The sequence below is a fragment of the Protopterus annectens genome, chromosome 2.part2 (genome assembly GCF_019279795.1).
Source record: "Protopterus annectens isolate FY-2018-M chromosome 2.part2, PAN1.0, whole genome shotgun sequence".
NCBI classification, from domain to species: Eukaryota; Metazoa; Chordata; order Ceratodontiformes; family Protopteridae; genus Protopterus; species Protopterus annectens.
Window position 1 is genome coordinate 184,748,076 of NC_056730.1, and position 21,707 is coordinate 184,769,782.

Consider the following 21,707-nt stretch of genomic DNA (forward strand, 5'->3'; position numbering starts at 1 on the left):
TCCATGCGAGCACTGCAAGGGCTTTAGTGCTCGCAACTTAGCTGAGCGCAAGAACAAATTAATCTTAACAAGTCTTTTAAAAACCCCTTTCTCAGAAGCTTTATCTGAGGCGGAGGTCTCAACCCTTCTTAAAAAAGAGACAAAGAGGAGCCAGTCAGTACCATCATCTCCTCATTCTCAGGAATCAGAAAACACTAAGGCCCAGGTTCATGTGGAACCGAAACCAAGACATGCAAAAAATGGCTTTGACACCTATCTGCACTGGGGTCTAAAACTCTGTCCGTGGTGCCATCCTTGACCATGGAACCGACAGTGATAGATAGTTTCTCCATTAAAACTGGTCAATTCCCCCCATCATCACAACCTTCTGGTCTTCCGACCACAGTGCTGAAGGTCAAGACATTAGCCAGGACCGGATATTCACCGTCAGTTGACCCCTTTGTTGGACAGCAGCTAAGCCCATTTCTTGATCGGCCTGAATCTCCATCAGGGATGTCAACATGTTCCACCAGGAGCCTTTCAGAGCTCAATATAGCGAGTTTTGTGGATCAGCTCCTAGCTGCCAGAGGCATCCCAACTCCATCTAGAACCTCCCTCCCACCCGGAGCCAAGGATTTTTCTCCACATACTCCCAACATCTGTTCCTCCTTCAGCCTCCCCACAGGCATTGGAGCCATCGATGCCAACGCCTATCCCGGTGCTACCTTCTTTGGTTCTACTGGTAGATCTTACTGTGGTTCCAGAACCTACCTTGTGGACCACGGCTCAATTGGAGCTGATCCACCCACGAGACTGTGATTGGTCTGTTGACACAGTGACCCCTAGTACGGCACCAATTTTGTCTATGGCGCCATCTACAGCTCTGTTGCCTTGGCAGCTCCGAGTCCTCTTGCAGCTCCTTTCCTGGAGGTAGGCTCATCGGAGCGGGGTGTGACCCTGGTTCTGAGGTTGTCTTTCTCAGCTCCGGGTTCCCATCCCTCTTCGGGTGGGCCTGCCTTCTAGGTTATGCTGAGGGTACTCACCTCAGCAGGCTCGTAATTGGCCCCTTTGGCACTGGAATGTCACATATACATGTCCTCTGGTTCGCAGCTGACATAGTCCACTACACTGGGATATCGGGCATGGGAGCAGCAAGATACCCTACCGCAGGGCATTCTCTCTTCAGAGTCCTCTTCAGACGTTCTCCGTGAAGAGCCACCCTGTAAGAGATCGTGCAAGAGGAAGTACATTGATTCCATTGAGGAATCTCTCACCGAAGATACAAATTACGATGAGTGGGAAGGGTCCCCATGGTCACCCCTTGAGGATGTCTCCTTTGGGGGCATATTGGAGATCCTGAAACAGAGGGGTGACTGGAAGCTCACCAACCCTTCCTCTGAAGAATCTTTATTCTTACAGGCTTTCCGTACTCAACCCTCTATTTCCTGGGTGACCCCGCCTGCGGATGAGTTGGTCAAGCTCATTGTGCGGCGGGCCTGGAAGGCCTCTGACACTGTTGAGCCATTCCCCCAGAGACCGGACAAAATACTCTCTCCTCCAGAGGATCAGCTCAATTGATCCAAAGGCTTGGCAGTAGATGCTATGGCGGTGGCAGCAGCCACAAGGAAAGAACTTGCAGACGTGAGTCCTGCTGTCCATCCTCCAAACAGGGAGTCTCGGATAATGGACAGACTAGGGAAGTGGGTTTACACTTCAACAACCTTTGTCTTACAGTCGTTTCATATATTTGGCACATTGTACCTGCCTCCAGAGAGACCTGAACTCTCAGGAACTTTAGTAGGAGCATGTCTAATGAGGGACGTGACACAGTTGCTTCACAGCTTGCCACTCTGGAATCCATATGCAACTTGTCCATGCAGTTGATTGTACATACAGCCGAAGGGGCGGCAAGAGCAGCGGGTGCAGGAGTTGTCATGAGACATCAAGCCTAGATGCGCTTGTGTGACTTTGCAGACCCTTTTAAGTCTTCCTTCGTCAGTGCTGCTGTTGATGCTTCCTCTCTCTTTGGTTCAAAAGTTAAAGACATGCTAACCAGTTGTGAGAAGGATGGCAAGACCCTATCTGCTGTTGGCGTATGTTTTTCCACTCCCCAACGATCCTACTCTAGGAATCAGAGGAGTGGAAAGATGTGGTTCAGGAAATCCCAACGGCCTTTCCGTGACACAAGTGGTGAGTTTTCCCCTGAGGCAGAGGTAGGGAACTCATCAAGAAGACACCCCCCGCCATGAGGCAGAGGGGTTCCGTGTAACCAGGGGTCCAGAGATTCCTTTTCTGGGCAACCCTACCAGCACTCCTGAAGAGCGGCACAATTGCTTGCCTCTGGAAGCAGTCAAGGGACGATTCTCTCTGTACCACTTAGCCTGGCATTCATAACAGATTATTGGGTGCATCACATCCCCTTCAATCTTTACACGAGGCTGAAAAGGCGACTCCCCGACCTTCCACCCATTCAGAGGGATGCAGCAGCACAAGAAATTCGAATGCTGCTCTAAAAAAAAGTTATCCAGACAGTCCTACCAAACCAGACAGAATCTGGTTTTTACTCACTGTTTTTTTTAGTGCCAAAAAGACAGGGCACTGGAGGCCAATTTTGCATTTCAGTGTCCTAGACAAGTTTGTCAGACAGACCAAATTCCGGATGATCATGGTTCAATCTATTCTCCTGTTTCTGGGAAAAGATGACTGGATCTGCTCAATAGATCTTCAGGATGTGTATTACCATGTAAAAATGGACAAGCGCTGCAGAAGAATCTCTGCTTCTGGCTGAGAGCCAATCACTACCAATTCCAAGCGGTGCCCTTTGGTCTCTCCACAGCCACCAAGAGTGTTCATCAAATGTATGGCAGTAATAACAGCTCACTTGAGACTGTAAGGATTCCGGGTGTTTCCATATCTAGATGATTGGCTCCTTACCACCCCCCACCAAGCATCTACTGCTTCTTGCCTTGCACTACACTCTACAGGTAGCACAACTCTTAGGGATCTCATTAAATGAATAGAAGTCAAAACTAGTACCTACTCAAAGCCTAGAATTCATAGGAGCAACATTCGACACAAGGTCTTGCCTGGTCGCCCTTCCTCTTCACAGGCTTCAGTGAATAAGATCTCTCCTCCGAGTGGTACTCTCTCATGACAAAATCCCAGCTCGTTCAGTCCTTCAACTGCTGGGTTCAGTGGCAGCAACGATTACTATAGTTTCCCTAGCAACACTCCTTATGAGATTACTACAATGGCTCCTAATGTCACAGTGGTCCCTATTGACACATCCTATGTTCTACCCAATCCGCATAACAAACTGCTGCAAGCAAGATCTAAATTGGTGGCTGAAGCCAGAAATGGAATTATGGAGTCGTCTCTTCTCACCCTCTCAGCCCAAGGCCATAGTGACCATGGATGCGTCCCTGATGGGGTGGGATGGGGGGCATTTTCAGGGAAAGACAGTCCAAGGCAGTTGGTCCCACTTAAAGGCCAGTTTGCATATCAGTGTCCTAGAACTGAAGGCAGTGCTTCTGGTACTGCAAGCATTCCAATTTGCCCTTCCATCGGGGACGGTTGCTATCCAGTCAGACAACATGTCAGTCATCTGGTATATCAACAAACAGGGGGGAACCAGATTTTACCTGTTGTGTTGGGAAGCTATAAGAGTCTGGCAATGGGCGATAGCCTCCAACCACTTTCTGGTTGCAACGCACATTCCTGGGAATTCCAACGTGATTGCGGACAAGCTGAGCAGATGCATTCTCCTGCCTCATGAGTGGTCCCTCAATCCCGAAGTAGCGACGGAGATTTTTTGTCGCTGGGGTCAGCCTTGCTGCAATTTATTCGTGTTTCCCACCAACCACAAATGCAGCAGTTACTTTGCCCTAATCCCCCCTCAGGGAGAGTCCCTGCAGGATGCTCTACTGCATGATTGGCCCCTGGAACTGCTTTATGCTTTACCTCCATTTCTTCTAATTCCACAATTTCTAAAGAAAGCACTTCAGTTAGGAAGCAAAGTAATCGTCATTGCACCCTATTGGCCCTGACAAGTCTGGTTTCCTTTCCTTTGGCCTCACCTGTTTCACCAACTGTTTGACTCTGGATCCAACTCCAGGATTATTGTCACACCCTCAGGAGTTGATCCACCCAAACCTATCGAGCCTCAGGCTGACAGCTTGGTACCTCCACTTCCGGTAATTGCTAGGCAAAATAACCTATCTTCCCCTGTAAGAAAAATAATTCTGGTTTCCCATAAACCGTTCACCAGAAAAAAATCTATTGTAGTAAATGGAACAGATTGGCTATTTGGTCTTGAGAAAAAGGACTGGACCCCTTTTCAGCTCTGATTAATTCGGTGTTGGAGTATTTATCAACCTTACTCCATTCAGGAGCATCAGCTTCTATGATCTGGGTCCATTTAACAGCTGTCTCAGACTTCCATAACGGTTTCCAAGATTCCTCTTTAATATCTCACCATCTCTGTAAAACTTTCTTGAAAGGAGTCATACACATAAAACTGCCCTTCATAGAGCCCATAGAACTTTGGAGTTTGACGTTGGTCATACAAACGTTGACTCGTCATCCCTTTGAGCCTTCTACTACTTGCGATATAAAATTCTTGTCTTGGAAGACTTTATTCTTGGTAGCCATTATCTTGGGAGAAGAATTTCAGAATTACAGGCTTTGTGCATAAAACGTCCTTGCATAGTTCTCCACAAAGAGAGAGTACTTCTTTGGACTAACCCTTCCTTTCTGCCCAAGGTTGTCTCGGAGTTAAATATTAATCAAGCCATTGACCTGCCAGTTTTCTTCCCAAATTTTTCTAATAAAGGAGAATATTGTTTGCATTTATTGGATGTACATAGACAATTATATTTCTACTTAGACAGGACTAAATCTTTCCGAAAATCTGACCAATTATTCCTGTCTTTTTCAGGATCCAACTTGGGAAAATCTATTTCCAAAGTCACATTGACAAAAGGGCTGAGAGACTACATCTCTTTTGTCTATCAACAAAACAAATTGCCTTTAACAACTAAAGTCAAGGTGCATTCAACCAGATCAGTTGCTGCTTCGGTGGCTTTTCATTCCAGAGCTTCTATGGGTGACATTTGCGCAGTAGCCACTTGGGCTACCCCTACCTGTACCATTCTTTACAAATTGGACTTGGTCTCCACGGGGAGAGCATCCTTTGGCACAGTGGTGCTCAGGAATATCCTTCCATATGGCCTGCCAGGACATAAAGTAGCTAGGGACTTTGTCCATACATCATGAATGAATGAAGATTAACAACATCAGTTAAAGAAGTTATGTTCTTTTCCATAACGTTCCACCTGTGTTGTTGATATTCATTCATTCATGACATCCCACCCTCCTACCCTCTCCCAAAGACTGCTGGACGTTTGGATTTGGTGCAGGTTACATGATAGGGCAGTTGCTCAGACAAAGCCCCCGCTTTATTTTCCTTATGGACAAACTCGATCTGAGGATATGAGAGGGGCACTGTGGGTAATCTTAGCTCGAGTGTTTTTGGCTGGCGCGAGCTTGTTATATTGGCTGAGTCGATAACAAGGACGGAACAGAGACCCATCCGTCATGAATGAATGAAGATCAACAACACAGCTGGAACATTATGGTAAGGACATAACTTCTTTTTTGGGACAAGAATGTGATGTAAAAGAACTTGAGCAAGAGGGAGTGTATAAATATTTGGGAACTGATGAAAGAGCAACAGTCAAATACAAACAAATGTGAATAAAATGTAGTAAGGAATATTTTAGAAGACTTAATCCTGAAAACAGCGTTGACATCTCTGAACAAAATTCAAGCTATAAACCAATTTGTTCTTCCTTTCCTATCTTACAGTTTTGGAGTGATTGACTGGCCCTAAAAGGTGTTGGATAAATTAGATAGGAAAACAAGGATGCTTCATGCTCATCATATGATTTATAAAAATCAGTGCATACCAAGATTATATATTCCCTATTCCGAAGGAGGTATGGGCCTCCTTGTAATAGATTACATGTATAGATCTGCAGTTGTGGGACTGCATACGTATCTTCTGACCTCACAAGACCCAAACATAGTGAAAGTTTTGAAACATGAGTAGAATAAATGTAAAATGACTTCCCTTCTTAGGGAATGAAAATCAATAGATAAAAATCTGGAAGCAACGGAATGTGCCAAAAAAACAAAAGAAATAATATAAGGTGAAGGATCAGATGAGAAGGCAAGAAATGTGGAAAATGCATAAATGTAGTTGCAACTCTTAGAACAACCTCATGTTGATCAGGATCGGATGCAAGAATGTTTAAGGAGAGGTGAATTAAAACCAAAAGATGAAAGGTTAATATTGGTGGCCTACGATAGTGTACTGTGTACACATTGGCTTATAAAGTCCATTGAACATGTGGGAGAAACAGACAAATGTAGGTTTTTTGTAAAACAGAATTGGAAACAGTCGCACTTCTTATTGCTGGTTGTGATATACTAATAGCAGAAGGACTGTATACTGAAAGGCATAATACTGTAGCAAGACTGTTGCACTGGGGATTGTGCAAACATTATCGCATTAAAGTAGCTGAGAAACACTGGAAACATGAGCCACAAAGCATTATAGAAAATGATGGTTTATATCACATGAGATAGATGCCATATTTGCCCACAGTTCAAAAAACAGATGCGAGAAAACCAGATATAGTAGTCCATGAAAAGAAGAGAAAAGTAGCATTGATCATTGAAATTGCTACACCGAGTGACTACAGTGTCTTGCATATAGAGAGGCACAAAGTCATAAAATGTCAGGATTTGCGGGCAGAAACGAAAGCAGTATGGAAGAAAGATACCCAAGCAGTTCAATTAGTAGTAGGAGCACCGGGTCTTATAAAAAAGAATTTACAGTTGTACTGAGATATGCTGCCGATACATGTAACTCCATATGATTTGCAGAAAGAGTCATTTCTGTGCACATTGCGGGTACTGCTAAGAGCACTTCTGGCAAATATGAAAGATTGAAACAGTACTGATTAATGAACTTTAATCATACTTTGACTTAGGAATGGGGTCCATTCCTGTCAGTTGTTAGAAACCCAAAAGACATGGAGAAATTAAAAAAAAAAAATAGATAGATATTTAAATATTACTTAAAACCACTGTTAAACCAGAAGACAAGCCTTAAAGCAACTCTTTAGTGTTAATATGACTTTATTTCAAGTTTTCATCAATAGCAATAGACTTCTATTGACGAAAATGCGAAATAAAGTTATAGTGACACTAAAGAGTTGCTTTAAGGCTTGTCTTCTGGTTTAACAGTGGTTTTAAGTATTATTTATTTGTAACAAGCCAAATGGAAACGGAGCTGCCAAAAAACAGAGTAAAACCACAAACAGTCCCTCGTGGAACCAGTGCAGTACTAGCAATAAAAACCACGAATGGATGACCACAGTTCCAGTATATTGCGAAAATAACAGACAATCGAGCACTTTCATCTTAAGACCTAAGACTTCATCAGAAGATTTCTTTGTGTTTTACCATTGTTTGGACACTGTTCCAGTTTTTATTTTGTGTTTGAGATATTTAAATATATTGTCTGTGTATTTTCAGACAAAGGAGGAATAGGGATTATGAGATGGAAATGTTAATTTACCTCTAAGTTTCTGAGAAGGAACATTGGACTGCAGTCGAATGTTGGAAAGAAAGACTCCTGAATAATATTTAGAAGTGTATACTATTTAGAAGTGTAATAATAGAGAGGGTGGTAGTTGAATTTTTTTCTAAATGTGTACAGATGGGAGAGTTCAGGATTATCTGGAAGACATATAATGTGTTTCCAGGGTAAAAGAAGAACAGAATCATTTCAAGGAGGGTTTGCATTGTGTTTTGCGACTAGAGAATATGACAGAGTAGGTTAGAAAGGCATTGTATGTTGCCATATTCTGTGCCTGTCTTGAACAGAACACAGCTGGTTTGGTGTTTTGGTTTCATGTTGTTTGTCAGAAAGCTAATGTAGATATTTTTTTTTATGTATGCATATCTAATGTGCTTTGTTTTTTTCTTTCTAGGCTTGGGAGACCAACATAAGTCTTCATGGATATAGTCGACACATTTAACCATTTAATTCCTACTGAGCATTTAGATGATGCGTTGTTTCTAGGAGGTAACATGGAAAGTGAAGTTTGTGACGAATTTAGTGCAAGTCATAATGTGTTAGAAGACTCTCTGAAGAATATGCTTAGTGATAAAGATCCAATGTTAGGATCTGCCAGCTCGCAGTTTTGCCTTTCAGCTTTAGACAGCAGTGACATTGATTTTCCTGTACCCTGCACAACAGGTACAAAACTTTGATTTTTCATGTTTGGAATATAAGTCACTGTATTGGAAATTGTTTTAAATTTTTGCATGTATCTGATTCTGCAGATGAAGGTATGATATTTATTTTGTAAAAGGAGTGTAGCAATTAATCAGATTTTTCATAAGCACTTTATTTTGATGGATGGCACAGTAGTGCAGCATTTATTTAGGACTGATGCTTCCCAGCTCTTGGTTCTCGTATTTGGTTCCCATCCATGGTATCTTTTATGTGCAGTCAGGATGTCTCTCTTTCTGTCTCAGTGAATTTTTTGCCAAGACCACTGGTTTCTTTCGATATGCAAAAACATGCTGTCTATGAGTTGGTGAGACTCCACATTGCCAGTAGGTGTGTGTGTGTTTGCATGTGCACAGGCATGCATTATGTGCAAAAGTGTGTGTGTGTGTGTGTTTGTGTGTTCTGTCCAGGATTAGCTACCTTCCTTAAGCCTGTTGAATGCAGAGAAAGACTGTTACTCACCTGTGACTGAATAGCAGAAAATGGGTATTGGAAAATAAATGAATATTCTGGTTTTGTAGTGAAGTTGTATCTGCTATCGTGCTTGAACTACTTTAATTGTGGTGGCACACTTTAGTTTTACAAGTGGTATGTATCTTTTGCTGTCATCATGGCAACAGATTGAAGTGCTGGGACCCAGTAAAGTGAGTCCCAAAACAGAGAGACTGAATGGCCAAAAAGATGAACTTACATTTACCAAGTTTGAGAGTGCCATTTCCTGGAATGTTCCCTTTATTCCAAGGTATGGCGATTTCGGAGTAGGTATATATAAGTTCAGGGTGAGTGGGATTTGCCTCCCTTCAAATAAATAAGTTTAAAGGAGAAGAGCAGTGTTTGTGATTTCCTCTCTTCTGTTGGATTTTCAATCTTTTTTTCAGTGTGCCAACATTTCAGTAGGGAGCCTGTTATCATACTTGTTTTAAAATGTATAGCATGCATCTTCAAGTTATTCTGTTCCTTTTTACAGACCAGCTTACTTTTTTCTTATACATTCGGTGAGATTGTTTTCTGATAACCTGGCAGTATTAGCAGGCTGTGTTTTTAGTTTTTTTTGTTTCACTGGAGTGAGTGAGTGCCTCCTAGCAAACCCTGAATATGTCACACTTTAATTCTGTGACTTGGACCTTGCAGCCCTTTGCATGTCTTCAGCAGCTGACATGGTATTTGGTTGCTTCTTCTGTTTAACTGACTGTAAGGGTGTGGCAGTGGAGCAGAATTTGCTCTTCTGCAGCGCGTGTTCATGTTGTGTAGGGAGTATACCCAAGTGTCTCAAAACTCCTCCTGTCATTTCCATAATACTTGATACCTCCTTTTATTTCCAGATGTGCTGTATTAAGCATCAAGAGGCATTTCGGGGCTTGTTCATTGTAGTTTGTGGAAGTCTTTTGTTCAGATTACCATTTTTGTTCTTGCACTTTCTATTTCAGCATTAAAAAGTGTTTTTTTTTTTGTTATCACTTTTCTCGTTTTTGGAGTGCCGTTTTTTTTTTTTTTTTTTCCTGGTGTTGTTTGACTGTGATAAAAATTTTTGAGTAGGCAGCAGACTTCTGCAAGTGTAGCATATGTCGACACAAAATTTTATGTTAAGACACCTTTGCAATTTGAATTGTGTGACTGGGAGTGTCATATTTAGATGCCAGTTGTGAGATATGTGATATGTTTTTTGAGAACTTTACAGGAAGGAAAAAAAGAGTAATTATTTAAAAGCAGGTATTGTCTAGTGATTTTTCAGCCATTACTAAAGACAGGAAAGAGAAGCGTAGAGAAAAGAAGAGAAAGGCTGGTAATAATGATTCATTCAGTTGAAGAACTCTTCCCCTTACAAAGCTGGTGACAGTGATTCATTGAGGGGTATAACTACTACTTTCCTGTATCTAAAACTCATGCGTTGACATTTCTGCTCTTGAAGAAGAATGAAAATGGGCTGGACCACTGGGTAGTGCTTTTTAGACTTTGTCCCCAGTTGTCTGTGATCTCAAATTTGTAATAGTTCAGGATCCTCTTCATTGAAAGAGAGTAGGGAGTTTCTCTTAATTTTAAGCGTTATCAACGTATTTAAAATCTAGACCTTTTTTACTACATCACTATATTTTTGTAGGTCCCTCTTCAGTCTCTTTTTGCACATTGACTGCACCAAGACGATGTGGGCACTGGTCAAGACGTAAATTAAGTTGGGTATCCTTTCCTCGCTCTCTGCATCCATGGAGGCAAGAGAATGTCCCTTTTCCACAATCTGTTGCTCCATCCATGGGCTTCTTTTTTTGGCACTGGGTATTTTTAGAGCTGAAAAATCTGATATCATCTTCTTGTTGAGGCTAGAATCCCACTTAGGCTTCAACACATCACTTCCTTCTTCAGTAGTGACTTTAATGCTGAGTTACTTTGTGCCTAAGGATAGTAGGACCCAGATTACTCACATTAATGGGTCAACAGAAGTCTTGGGTCTGATGCTATTGGAGCCTTTGACAGTGTTTACTAGGTCAGTATTTCAGTTTTCCTCACTGAGGCTGTCTTCTGAGTCATCCTCAGCCTCAGCAGTGAGACTTGGTGGGATTGAATTGGTGCCATTCCTTTTGGCTCCATTGTTGGTTCATCTGCTTGTTTCATCTGTGCTTGAGATTTTTGTCATCAGTCAGTAAGAGACTAGAGACAGTAGAGAAGCTACCTTTAGGGTTGGTGGATGTCCTTATGGAGTTGTCATTAACATCTGTTCCATTCCAGGGTGGCCCTCAGTTTGATGGGTTGGCTGTGTCATCTTCGGCATTGAAGGGCAGAGTGGTGGGAAGATATTACAATGATAGGATGATGGTATCCAGATCATATTCCTCTTTTTTACGCTCTGATGAAGCTACTGTGAGTGATCCTAGGAAGGATATATGAAAGAAGCCATCTGGACTGCCCTGTAGAATCCCTTACTCCAGAAACTGATTTGGTTGAAGGGATGTCTTCCCCTGTATCTTTACCTGTGACCCCAAGTTTGAGGAGCTTCTTGAGTTAATGAGCCTGCAGGAGATGTTGCCTTTTGACCCTGTCCTCCAAAGGGCTTTCTGCTATGTTCTGCTTTCCTTTTGGGAAAAACTCCCCACCAGTGACATGTTCTTTCTCATTGTGCAGATGGCTTGGAAATAATGTGATTTGGTAGTATTAAGAATGTGGGAATACGGCTCCAATTACAGACTGCATTGTGATAGCAGCTACCATAAAAAAAAAGCAACCCCCCCCCCCCACACACACACACACACTTTGAGAAACATGTATGCTTGTCCAGGTATCCTTTCAATACATGCCTTGAACTACCTGGCTTGTATGCACTGGTGTCAGTACATTTTAACAGACCATGCCTTCAGAATGCTGAAAAGGATGCCACACAGGGAACTGATATGTATATTAGCATCCCAAGTGGCAGCCGTGACCAACATATGTACCCTGTTCATGGGACTCCTGCAGAATTCAGTTGATGGAGTGGTTTGACTTAGCCATAGGGCATCATGCCTAGCTCCAGTACCATAATTTTTTGGACATCTTTAAGATATTTTTCCACAATAACCTACATGATGGTTCCTCAGCTTTTAGACTGTGTATAAAAGAAAAGCTACAAAAGAATGAACAGACAGGAAGATGCTTAATGCTTTTAGCATTAAGTTCTCCATTTTGTAGAGGACATTCCATTGTAACCAGAAAGGTGTTTGAAACAATGGTTTAGGAGAGGATAGCAATAGTAATTTGAGCAACATTATGACAGCAGCCAGCACAGGTATTGGGGGCAGGGGTCCGGAATGGAAGTAACTACAATGGCAGAGGTGGTCCACAAAATCTGTCATTCCATAGTCATCTTTTTGGGACCAATGCAGAATCCCTTAGGAGATGTTCCATTTTCGCACTCTGGAAGAAACAGGGGTTGAGTCTCCCTGCATTTTCCTGTTTGGTAGACTATCTTACAAGACAGATGGATAAGGGAAATATTTTCAAGAATCTACAAGTTTCCTTTGTATTGTCCCTCCAAGAGCTGCTTCTCTTCCCTCTCCTGATCTCATACTCCTTAGAAGTTGGTAGTTAAGCCAGAAATGTTAAACTTAAACAAAAGAGCCATCCAAAATGTCCCACCACACCCAAGACTGTCGAGAATTGATTTAAGGTTCTCTTTGGTCCCCAAGAATACCCAGAACCTCAAGTTTATTCTAGATTTGAGTAATATAAACAGTTTGTGGCAAAGACAAAAGTCTGGATTATCATGTTGCAGTCCATTTTTCCTTGCCTAGAGAAGGGAGATTAGATGTGCTTTGTAGATCTCTAGGACACTTGCCTGCCTATCAGGGTAGTCACGGCATCCAGGAAGTTTCTGCTGGTTAGGGTAGAGGTTAGTCTCTATCAGTCCAGAGTCTTCAAGTGTGTTCTCATGACAGCCCTCAGAGTTTTCATCAAAAGTATGGTAGCCATAGCAGCACATCTCTTACCTCTGGGAATCAGTGTTCCTCTACCTGGATGATTGAATCCTAGGTGACTCCACAAAAAAATAACTGATTCGAGAGAGAGACTACTTAGGTACATAGGTAAGTACTAGGCTATCTGCCCGAGGGCATCTATAAGCCTAGCCAGAATGTGTTGGCTTTCGCCACCCCCTTAGATTAGTTCCCTGTGCCTCGGTCCAGCAGAGCCATTAGTTCCCTGTGCCTCTGTCCAGCAGAGCCACTGCAGTGATCCCCAGGGTAAATTTTCTGTTTCCCATCCACTTGTCAAGGTTTCTCTTGAAGAGTGTTAGTGAGGGGCTCTGCCTAATGTAGATTGGAATCCTGTTCCAAAGCATGGGGAGTCTCTGGGACAGGAATCTATCCCTCCAGCACGTCCTATTTATCGTTGTGGTGAGGTTTAGATCCCTAGAGCGTGTGGCTCTTGGGGATTTGTTTTTTTTTTTTAGGTGGAGCATGTCCATCAATTCTGGGTTGGACATGGCCTTGTATGTCAGGCAGAGATCACCTCTGAGTAAGCAGTATGCAGCCGATTACAGCTGGAGTTTCTTCATTCGGGCTGCATAGGGCATATGTTTGAGGCCAGTAATCCTCTTGGTGAGGTACTTCTGTGGTCTTTCCAGCTGTTGCAGGTGTCTTGTAAGGTACATCCCAAATGGGGCGTTGTACTCTATGATGGGTCTGATGAGTGATGAGTAGAGGGGCACAATAACCTCTTTTGTTCTAGATGCGAACCCTTTTGTGATTAGGTGGGCCACATAGAAGGATTTTCTTACCACCTTGGCAATATGATTATCAAAGGAGAGATTGCTATCTACTTGGGTCCCCAGATCCCTTATTACATTTTCTGTATTTAGGGGACTACCACGTATGTGGTAGTTCGTGGGTTCTTTGTTTTTTTCCAAACGGGATGACTATGCACTTTTTGGCATTTAGCTTGAGGCCATGATTTTGACACCAGGTATCCTTTTCAGTGAGACCTTTCTGGAGATGTCTGTATTAGCTGGAGAGTTAGTTATGGCCCCCAGTTTGCATTCATCTGCGAACTTGGTCAGCCATAGTCTTCCTGTGCTTGCCTGTACCTCTGAGAAGTGTATACCGAACAGGAGGGGGTCCCAGGATTGAGCCCTGGGGGACGTCACTTGTTACTGGTTTAAAGTCGGAACTAGAGCCTGCAACTCTCCTTTGTGGGTTCTGTCTGTGAACCAATTGGCAACCCATCTCATGACATAGGGGTTTATGTTCAGGCTGGTGAGCTTGTCTATAATATCAGAATGGGGAATGGTGTCAAAAGCCTTGGCGTGGTCTAGGTAGGCTGTGTGGACCTCCTTTCCCTCATCTAAAGCCTTGGTAACTGTCTCAAAGAAATCCACCAGGTTTAGGAGGCATGATCTGCCCTTAACAAAGCCATACTGGTTTGGGTCCAATGTTTGAAGGTTCCCAATGTTTCTGTTAATGAATTCCATGATGATGCGCTCCATAGCCTTGCAGACCAGGCTAGTCAGGCTTATAGGGCGATAGTTCCTGGGGTCCGTTGTGGCTCCACCTTTGTGGAGCAGGATAACTGTTGCTGTGCGCCACTCTATAGGTACGTAGCCTGTAGAGAGGCTGAGTTTGAACATTGTGTTTAGGTGAGGGGTTAGTTCATTTTGGAGCTCATGGAAGACATAGCCTGGGACACCGTCTGGTCCCATTGAAGGTGTATTTTTGGCTTTGGATAGGGCTGTTTTAACCTGTGTGTCAAGGATTGCTGGGGCACTACATTCTTCTGGTATGGTTATGAACCCTTTAGGGGGTGAGAGGGGAGTGAAGTTTTCACTAAACCTGTCTGCCAGAATGTTGGCAATATCAGTCGGTTCAGTGTATTTTGTGCCATTCTGCACTAACTCAGAGCAGATCTGAGAGTTTCCACTTAGGTTCTTGACATAGCTAAAGAATGCTTTGTGGTTATCTTTGGAGTCCTTGGCAATTTTTCTTTCGAAGCTAGCCTCGGATGATTTTATGAGGGATCATAGTTTCTTGCTGATACTAATCAGGGATTTTACTCTTTTCTGCACTAGTTTCCTCCTATTGTACAGCTTGTTTATGGCAGGGGTCCACCAGACTGGTTTTCTTTTCTTGGAGGAGTGAGTCTTGGTTTTGTTTGGGATAGCATGATCCATGCATTCTTGCAGGTGCTCATAGAGTGCCTTTGTAAGGGATTCAGCCGCTTGGACAGCGTTGTCCTTTTGCATGGGGGCTGTGAACCTTTCCACCTCTGTCTTAAGTAACGTGAAGTTTGTTTTTGAAAAGTTTTTCACGGTGGTTTCCTTGATTGGGGGTAGGGGCGGAATGTGCATATCCAGAGTGATTAGTCTGTGGTCTGATCTAACCAGCGAGGGTTTGATCTCCAGTGTAGAACACTGCATCTACACCGCAACTTACTGCATCTACTCTGGTTTTCTGGAGTATCAGTGAATTTCTGCAAAATCTTATCTGAGTGTCACATTGATCTCTACAGCCTGTCTCCTCCAAGACAGTAGTCTCGTTCCTACAGGCCAGAGTTCTTTACCTTCTGTCTTCTGCCTAAGTTGTGGTAGGTCTGTGTCTCGATGCAGTTGCAATAATTTTTGTTGTCCTTTTCACAAGTTACCACTTGAGAGCCCTTCAGTGGACCCAAAGGGTTCATTGTGACATCAGAATATTGACAATACATATATCTTAATCAGAATTTCTTTGGTGGATCATTATCATCATGTTCTGGTTGTTAAATCTTCTCATGGAGCTGTATCTTTTGTTTTCTCTCTTACAAAGTGACAGTCACCACATATGTGTTTGCCCTGGGGGAATTGTTTAGGGCAGGCAGTCCAAGAGACTTTTTCACAACAAGGTGTACCAAAAATTTACCTCATAGAGTCTACACTTCAACTAATAGCCAGGGACCTCAGTTACCCTCCCGGGATGGTACAGAGGCTCACTGCTGCCCAAAAGCATTCTACCTGAAAGGTGCATAAAAGCAAATGGATAACATTTTGCTTTTAGGCCACTGACCGGGGACTAAGCGCCATAACTAGGGTGGGGTGAAAGAGGTGGGCAAACTATTATGAGGCACAATCAGCATTTACCAGTTGAGTACGAGTACAGTACCATGATTCATTTAAAATGTTGTGGGTGGTATTACAGCACCCTAAATAAATGTTTGTAGTAACTAAAAGTGTAAGTAATTGTAGTAGGGAGCTTGCATGAGCTCATTACTACAGTTTTGAGTTTGGTCTTCAGGTTGAGGGGGGATTCAGTTCAGGGACTGCTGAGGGTGCCAATTGACTTTAGCATAGTTAAATCTATGCATAGACTTGACCCTTTCCCATCTCCTATTGTTGGTGTTTTGCAGTTTTTAGCTTGCATATTTGATCACATTTTGGGCTATTCCACAGCCAAGCTACATTTAGCTGCAGTTTTGAATTTTTGTCAGCATCTTAAATTCTGCTCTTCAGCCTTGTAAAGGTTTGTAAAGTTTTCTGTGAGGTGCTTTTTTGTTGACACTTCATCATAGAGAAGCTATATGCATGAGGCCTCATTTGTATGCTGGAGAAACTGATGTACCTGGCTCCAAACTTTCAGCCAACGTGACCTCTGGGAAGTGCTGAAAAAAATCTGTTTCCCCCAAAAAATTAATCATGTGATTCATTCCAGAATTCACACACTCCCTACATACTACACCATACATTATATAACTAACACTCACTACTACATTCTTCACTACATATTTTCTAAAGTTTTCTGTCTCATACTCCATCTTTCACATACCCTTTTCACCCTTACCTGTTCAGGTGACATCCACCCCAGTCCAGGCCCCTCCACTACCGTCTACGCTATGAAAATAAATTCTCCACAAGTACTAAATCACTTCATTTGACTACTGTAAACTTCCAAAGAGTCTGTAATAAAATATCTGGGTTACATGCCTGGCTCTCTCAATATAACACTGACATCCTAGCTGCCACAGAAACTTGGTTAAAACCCTCTTATTCTGGACTCTGAGCTTTTCCTTCCGAATTTAGGTTCATAGGTTAAATACTAAATAAAAAAGGAGGTGGTGTAGCCATCATTTACCACAATACCCTCAACATATCTCATTTCATAGGTTCATAGGTTCATACTAGGCTATCTGCCCTAGGGCATTTATAAGCCTAGCCAGAGTGTGTTTGGCTTTCGCCACCCATTTTAAATGAATTTTGCTATGCCCTTTTTTGAGGTTAGTATACTGTGCCTCTGTCTAACAGTGACACAGAAGTGATACCCGGGGTAAACCTACTATCTCCCATCCACTCATCAAGATTCCTCTTGAAGAGAGTCAATGAGGGACTCTGCCTAACCTGGACTGGGATTTTATTCCAGAGTGAAGGGAGCCTCTGGGTTATGAATCTGTCCCTCCAGCATGTCCTATTTATTTCATTGCTGAGGTTCAAGTCTCTTGAGTGCGTAGCTTCATGGAATTTGGATTTTCTGAGGTGCAGCATGTCCATTAATTCCAGGTTGGACATGGCTTTATACGTCAGGCACAGATCGCCTCTGAGCAGGCGGTATGCCGCTGAGTAGAGCTGGAGTTTCTTTAACCGGGCAGCATATGGCATCTGTTTGAGCCCTTTGATCCTCTTGGTGAGGTACTTTTGGGGTCTTTCCAGTTGCTGCAGGTGTCTGGTAAGGTACATCCCAAAAGGGGCATTGTACTCAATTATGGGCCTGATGAGGGATGAGTAAAGAGGCACGATGACCTCCCCTGATCTAGATGTGAATCCCTTCATGATTAGGTGGGCTATATAAAATGCTTTTCTAACCACTTTGGCCACGTGGTTGTCAAATGAGAGATTGCTATCAACTTGGGTCCCCAGGTCCCTAATTACTTCTTCCGTGCCAATGGATTACCACCTATGTGGTAATTTGTGGGCACTTTGTTTTTACCAAAGGGGATGACTATACACTTTTTGGCATTTAGCTTGAGGCCATGGCTCTGGCACCAGTTGTCTGTTTCTATGAGGCCCTTTTGTAGGATGCTTGTGTCGGCTGGAGAGTTGATTATGGCGCCCAGTTTGCAGTCATCTGCGAACTTGGTCAGCCACAGTCCTTCCGTGTTAGCCTGTACCTCCGAGAAATATATACCGAACAAGAGAGGACACCACTTGTAACTGGTTTGGAGTCTGACATGGCTCCAGCAATTCTAACCATGTGGGTTCTGTCCTTGAGCCAGTTTGCAACCCATCTAGTGACATAGGGGTTTATATTTAAGCTAGTGAGCTTATCTATAATGCTCGAGTGGGGTATTGTATCGAAGGCTTTTGCGAGGTCCAGGTAGGCTGTGTGGACCACCTTCCCCTCGTCAATGGCCTTGGTGACTGTTTCAAAGAAATCGACCAGGTTTAAGAGGCAGGATCTGCCCTTAACAAAGCCGAACTGGGTAGGATCCAGTGTCTGTAGGTCCCCAATATCTTTATTTATGCGGTCCATGATGATCCTTTCCATAGCTTTACAGACCAAGCTAGTCAAGATTATGGGGCGATAGTTTCCAGGATCCGTTGAGGCACCACCTTTGTGGAGAGGGACCACTGTTGCTGTACGCCACTCTTTGGGTACATATCCTGAAGTAAGGCTGAGATTGAACAGTAGTTTTATGTTTGGGTTTAGTTCTTATGTAGGACGCAGCCCGGGACACCGTCTGGTCCCATTGATGCTGTGTTTTTTGCTTTGGAGAGGGCGGCTCTTACCTGAGCATCTGAGATGTCAGAGGGGCAGCACTCTGCTGGGATAGATATTTGCCCTTTTGGTGGGGAAGGGGGGGGAGTTTGCACTGAACCTGTCAGCTAGGATGTTGGCAATGTCTGTGGGTTCGGTGTATTTTTTGTCATTTTGGACTAATTCTGAGCATATCTGGGAATTTCCACCCAGGTTCCTAATATAACTAAAGAAAGCCTTGTGAATATCCTTAGTGTCCTGTGCAATTTTTCTCTCGAAGCTGGCCTTAGACGATTTTATGAGTGCCCGTAGTTTTTTGCTAATAGGTTCATAGGTTCATAGGTTAGTACTAGGCTAACTGCCCTTGTGAGCCATTGTAAGCCTAGCCAATTATCCCTTGTGAGACTCAAACCCTGCACCTTGTGTTTGTAAGGGAAACACCTTAACCATTAGGCCAAACACCTTAACCATTAGGCCACCCTCCCAACTGATCAGAGATGCCTTCCCTTTTTGGGATTTTGCTCTATCATGTAGTAGCTTCCTCCTTCTATTGTATAGTTTGTTTATGGCTGGGGTCCACCAGACAGGACGCCTAACTTTGGAGGATTGGGTCTTGGTTTTATTTGGGATTGCATGAGCCATGCATTCCTGAAGGTGTTCATAGAATGCGTTTATAAAGGATTCTGCGGTCTGGACCGTATTTTCCACAGGCCCGGGGGTTTTGAAGGATTCCACCTCGGTTTTGAGGAGTGTGAAATATGCTTTAGAGAAGTTTTTCACTGTGGTTTTCTGGGCAGGGGCTGGGGTCGGGATGTGAATATCTAGTGAGATTAGTTTATGGTCTGATCTTACCAGTGAGGGATACACTTCTGGTCTGGAGCATAGAGTCCCCATGTTGGTGATGATCAGGTCCAGTATGTTTTCCCCTCTTGTGGGAGTGGCAACAAGTTGTTCCATAGCATTTGAGTTTATAAATTCTAGGAACCTTTGGGCTAGGGTGTTAGAGCTAGAGTAATGCTCCCAGTCTATGTTAGGGTAGTTGAAGTCGCCCAATATAATGGTGTTTGGAGAGACCTTCATATTTTCCAGTGTTCTCAGGAAGGCCGAGTGGGGTTGCTGGGTTTGGGAGGGTGGTCTGTAGCAGGCTATAAACTGGAAGGCAGTTTTACCCACTGTTAGTTGCACATGGATAGTCTCTGATGCTTTGTGCTGTGCCACCAACCTGGAGGTGTGGGTATCTTTGACGAATATTGATACTCCCCCTCCTTTTGTGGTTCGGTCCAAGTTTTGGGGCCGAAAAACATGGTATGAGGTATAACCTGCTAGTGCTGGGGTGCTCTCGGGAGCCTTGAACCAGGTTTCTGTTACTGCACAGATATCAATGTTCTCCATGTTAAGGAGAGTTTCGAGTGCGTGCATCTTGAGGTTTAGACTTCTGGCGTTGAGTAGCATTACTCTTAGTTTCTTATCCCTTGTGATACCTATGGAGGTGGGTTTGTCTTTTGAGCCTTGCCTAAAAAAGGCACTATGGGGGTGTCAAGAGCCTTTGCCAGTATCCGAAAGCCCAGGGGTGACAGGTTGCAAGCCGTCCCTAGCGAAACATCGTGGCTTGTCGAGCATGTCATCCCAGGCAGACAGGCATTGGATCCCCTTTGAATGATATCAATACTTAAGCCAGTTGTTGAAATTGATCATCTTGTCTTCATATTGTGGCATCATTCTTGGTGAGGGTAAGATGCTACTCAAGGTCAGGGTCATACCGGCCTGGGCTACATGCTCAGAGAGCTCCTCTATGTCTCTTTTTATGTAGTCCAGGGAGGTACGTCTCAGGTCATTCACACCAGCATGGACAATGACTGAGTCATATTTGTACTTGCCTTGGAGTGACCTGAGTGCTTGTGTTATGTGGCGGATTTTAGTGCCCGACAGGCAGCTCACCGTGACCTTCTCCTTGTTCAGCCTGGTGAGCGGGACGTCAGTGTGCCTGACGATAGAGTCGCCTATTACAAGTGTATCAGGTGTGTTGTTTAGCCTTAAGGGCTGTGACTGTTCGGCACACTGGCTTTGTGAGCTATGTGTTGCACTTGTTTTGTTTTGGGGTAGCGGTTGCTTGGGTGTCTGCTTTGGAGGTCTCTGCTGCTTAGGCAGATTATTATTTGGAGCCTCCGAGTATGTTTTTGTGTGTTTATGTTTGGTTTGCTGTCGTGGTAGGTCTATGTGAGACTGGAATTGTAGTGAGTGTGGTTTCCTTTTCCTCCTGACTGGTTACGCCAGTACTGAGTTGAGAGAGCTTAGCCTCCAGTTTGGCTATATGGTTGCATCTCTCACATGTGTTGGAATTTGTTGGGAGGCAGAGAAGGTTGTCTGTGTACATGAGGCAGTTGTAACATTGCCTCAAGATTCCCAGATTCACCAGCTGGACCGGAGAGGAGATTGACAACTGACCTTTGGACATGCTAGAATACTATTGGGAATTCCTTTATAATTGAAAAAAAGGGCCACTGGGGAACAGAGTACTCAAGGGGAGTTTGTGAGGGTGTAGTGCTTTTAATTTTTTAGTGCTGACTTATATAATTGCTTTCAAAAACCACATCGCTTAATCCCAAAATGCTGAAATCCTGATCTCCTTTCTTGAATTCATCTGTTCTCAAATGCTGTGTATTATTATTCTGTATATCCCACCTGGTTCATAACATTCCTATTCTAGAAGATATTCTATCCTGGATCTCCTACACTATAAAAAATGACACAATTATCCTTGGTGACATGAGTATTGATTGAGCTTCTACCTCCAACTAACAGTCACGATCTAGTATAAATTGGTTTCACTTCACCCAATTTACCACTACCACTACTAGATATAACAATAGAACTAAAGGAGAATCCATCTTAGACTGGATTCTCGTCTCAGATCCTTCCATGTTTATAACTTCTGGAACTATCTCCAACTTCATTAGCGACCACCTGCCTGGTCACCTACCCCAAAGCACGATAATATCAAACCAGTTCAAAATCTTTCAAAATTTAATCCCAACACATTTAATGTTGTTATGTCTTTTGGCTTTTCCCGGTTAGGGGTCGCCACAGCGGAACTCCGGTCCGCTAATGATTGGCAGTAGATTTTTACATGCCGACTTGCCGGGCCTGACGCACAACCTTCAACGAAGGGATGCCTATTCATGCATGTC

The 21,707-nt window shown here is 43.5% G+C and overlaps 1 protein-coding gene across 3 annotated transcripts in view; it reads left to right on the top strand.

The window, feature by feature from the left end:
• Nucleotides 1–21,707, top strand: part of PHF3 (PHD finger protein 3) — a 2,404,159-nt gene that overhangs the window by 425,246 nt on the left and 1,957,206 nt on the right. For all 3 annotated transcript variants that reach the window (XM_044063854.1, XM_044063855.1, XM_044063856.1), the window contains one exon: nucleotides 8,040–8,308. In XM_044063854.1, the coding sequence (XP_043919789.1) occupies nucleotides 8,065–8,308 (244 nt within the window). In that variant the 5' untranslated portion in view covers nucleotides 8,040–8,064. The remainder of the gene's footprint in view (nucleotides 1–8,039; nucleotides 8,309–21,707) is intronic.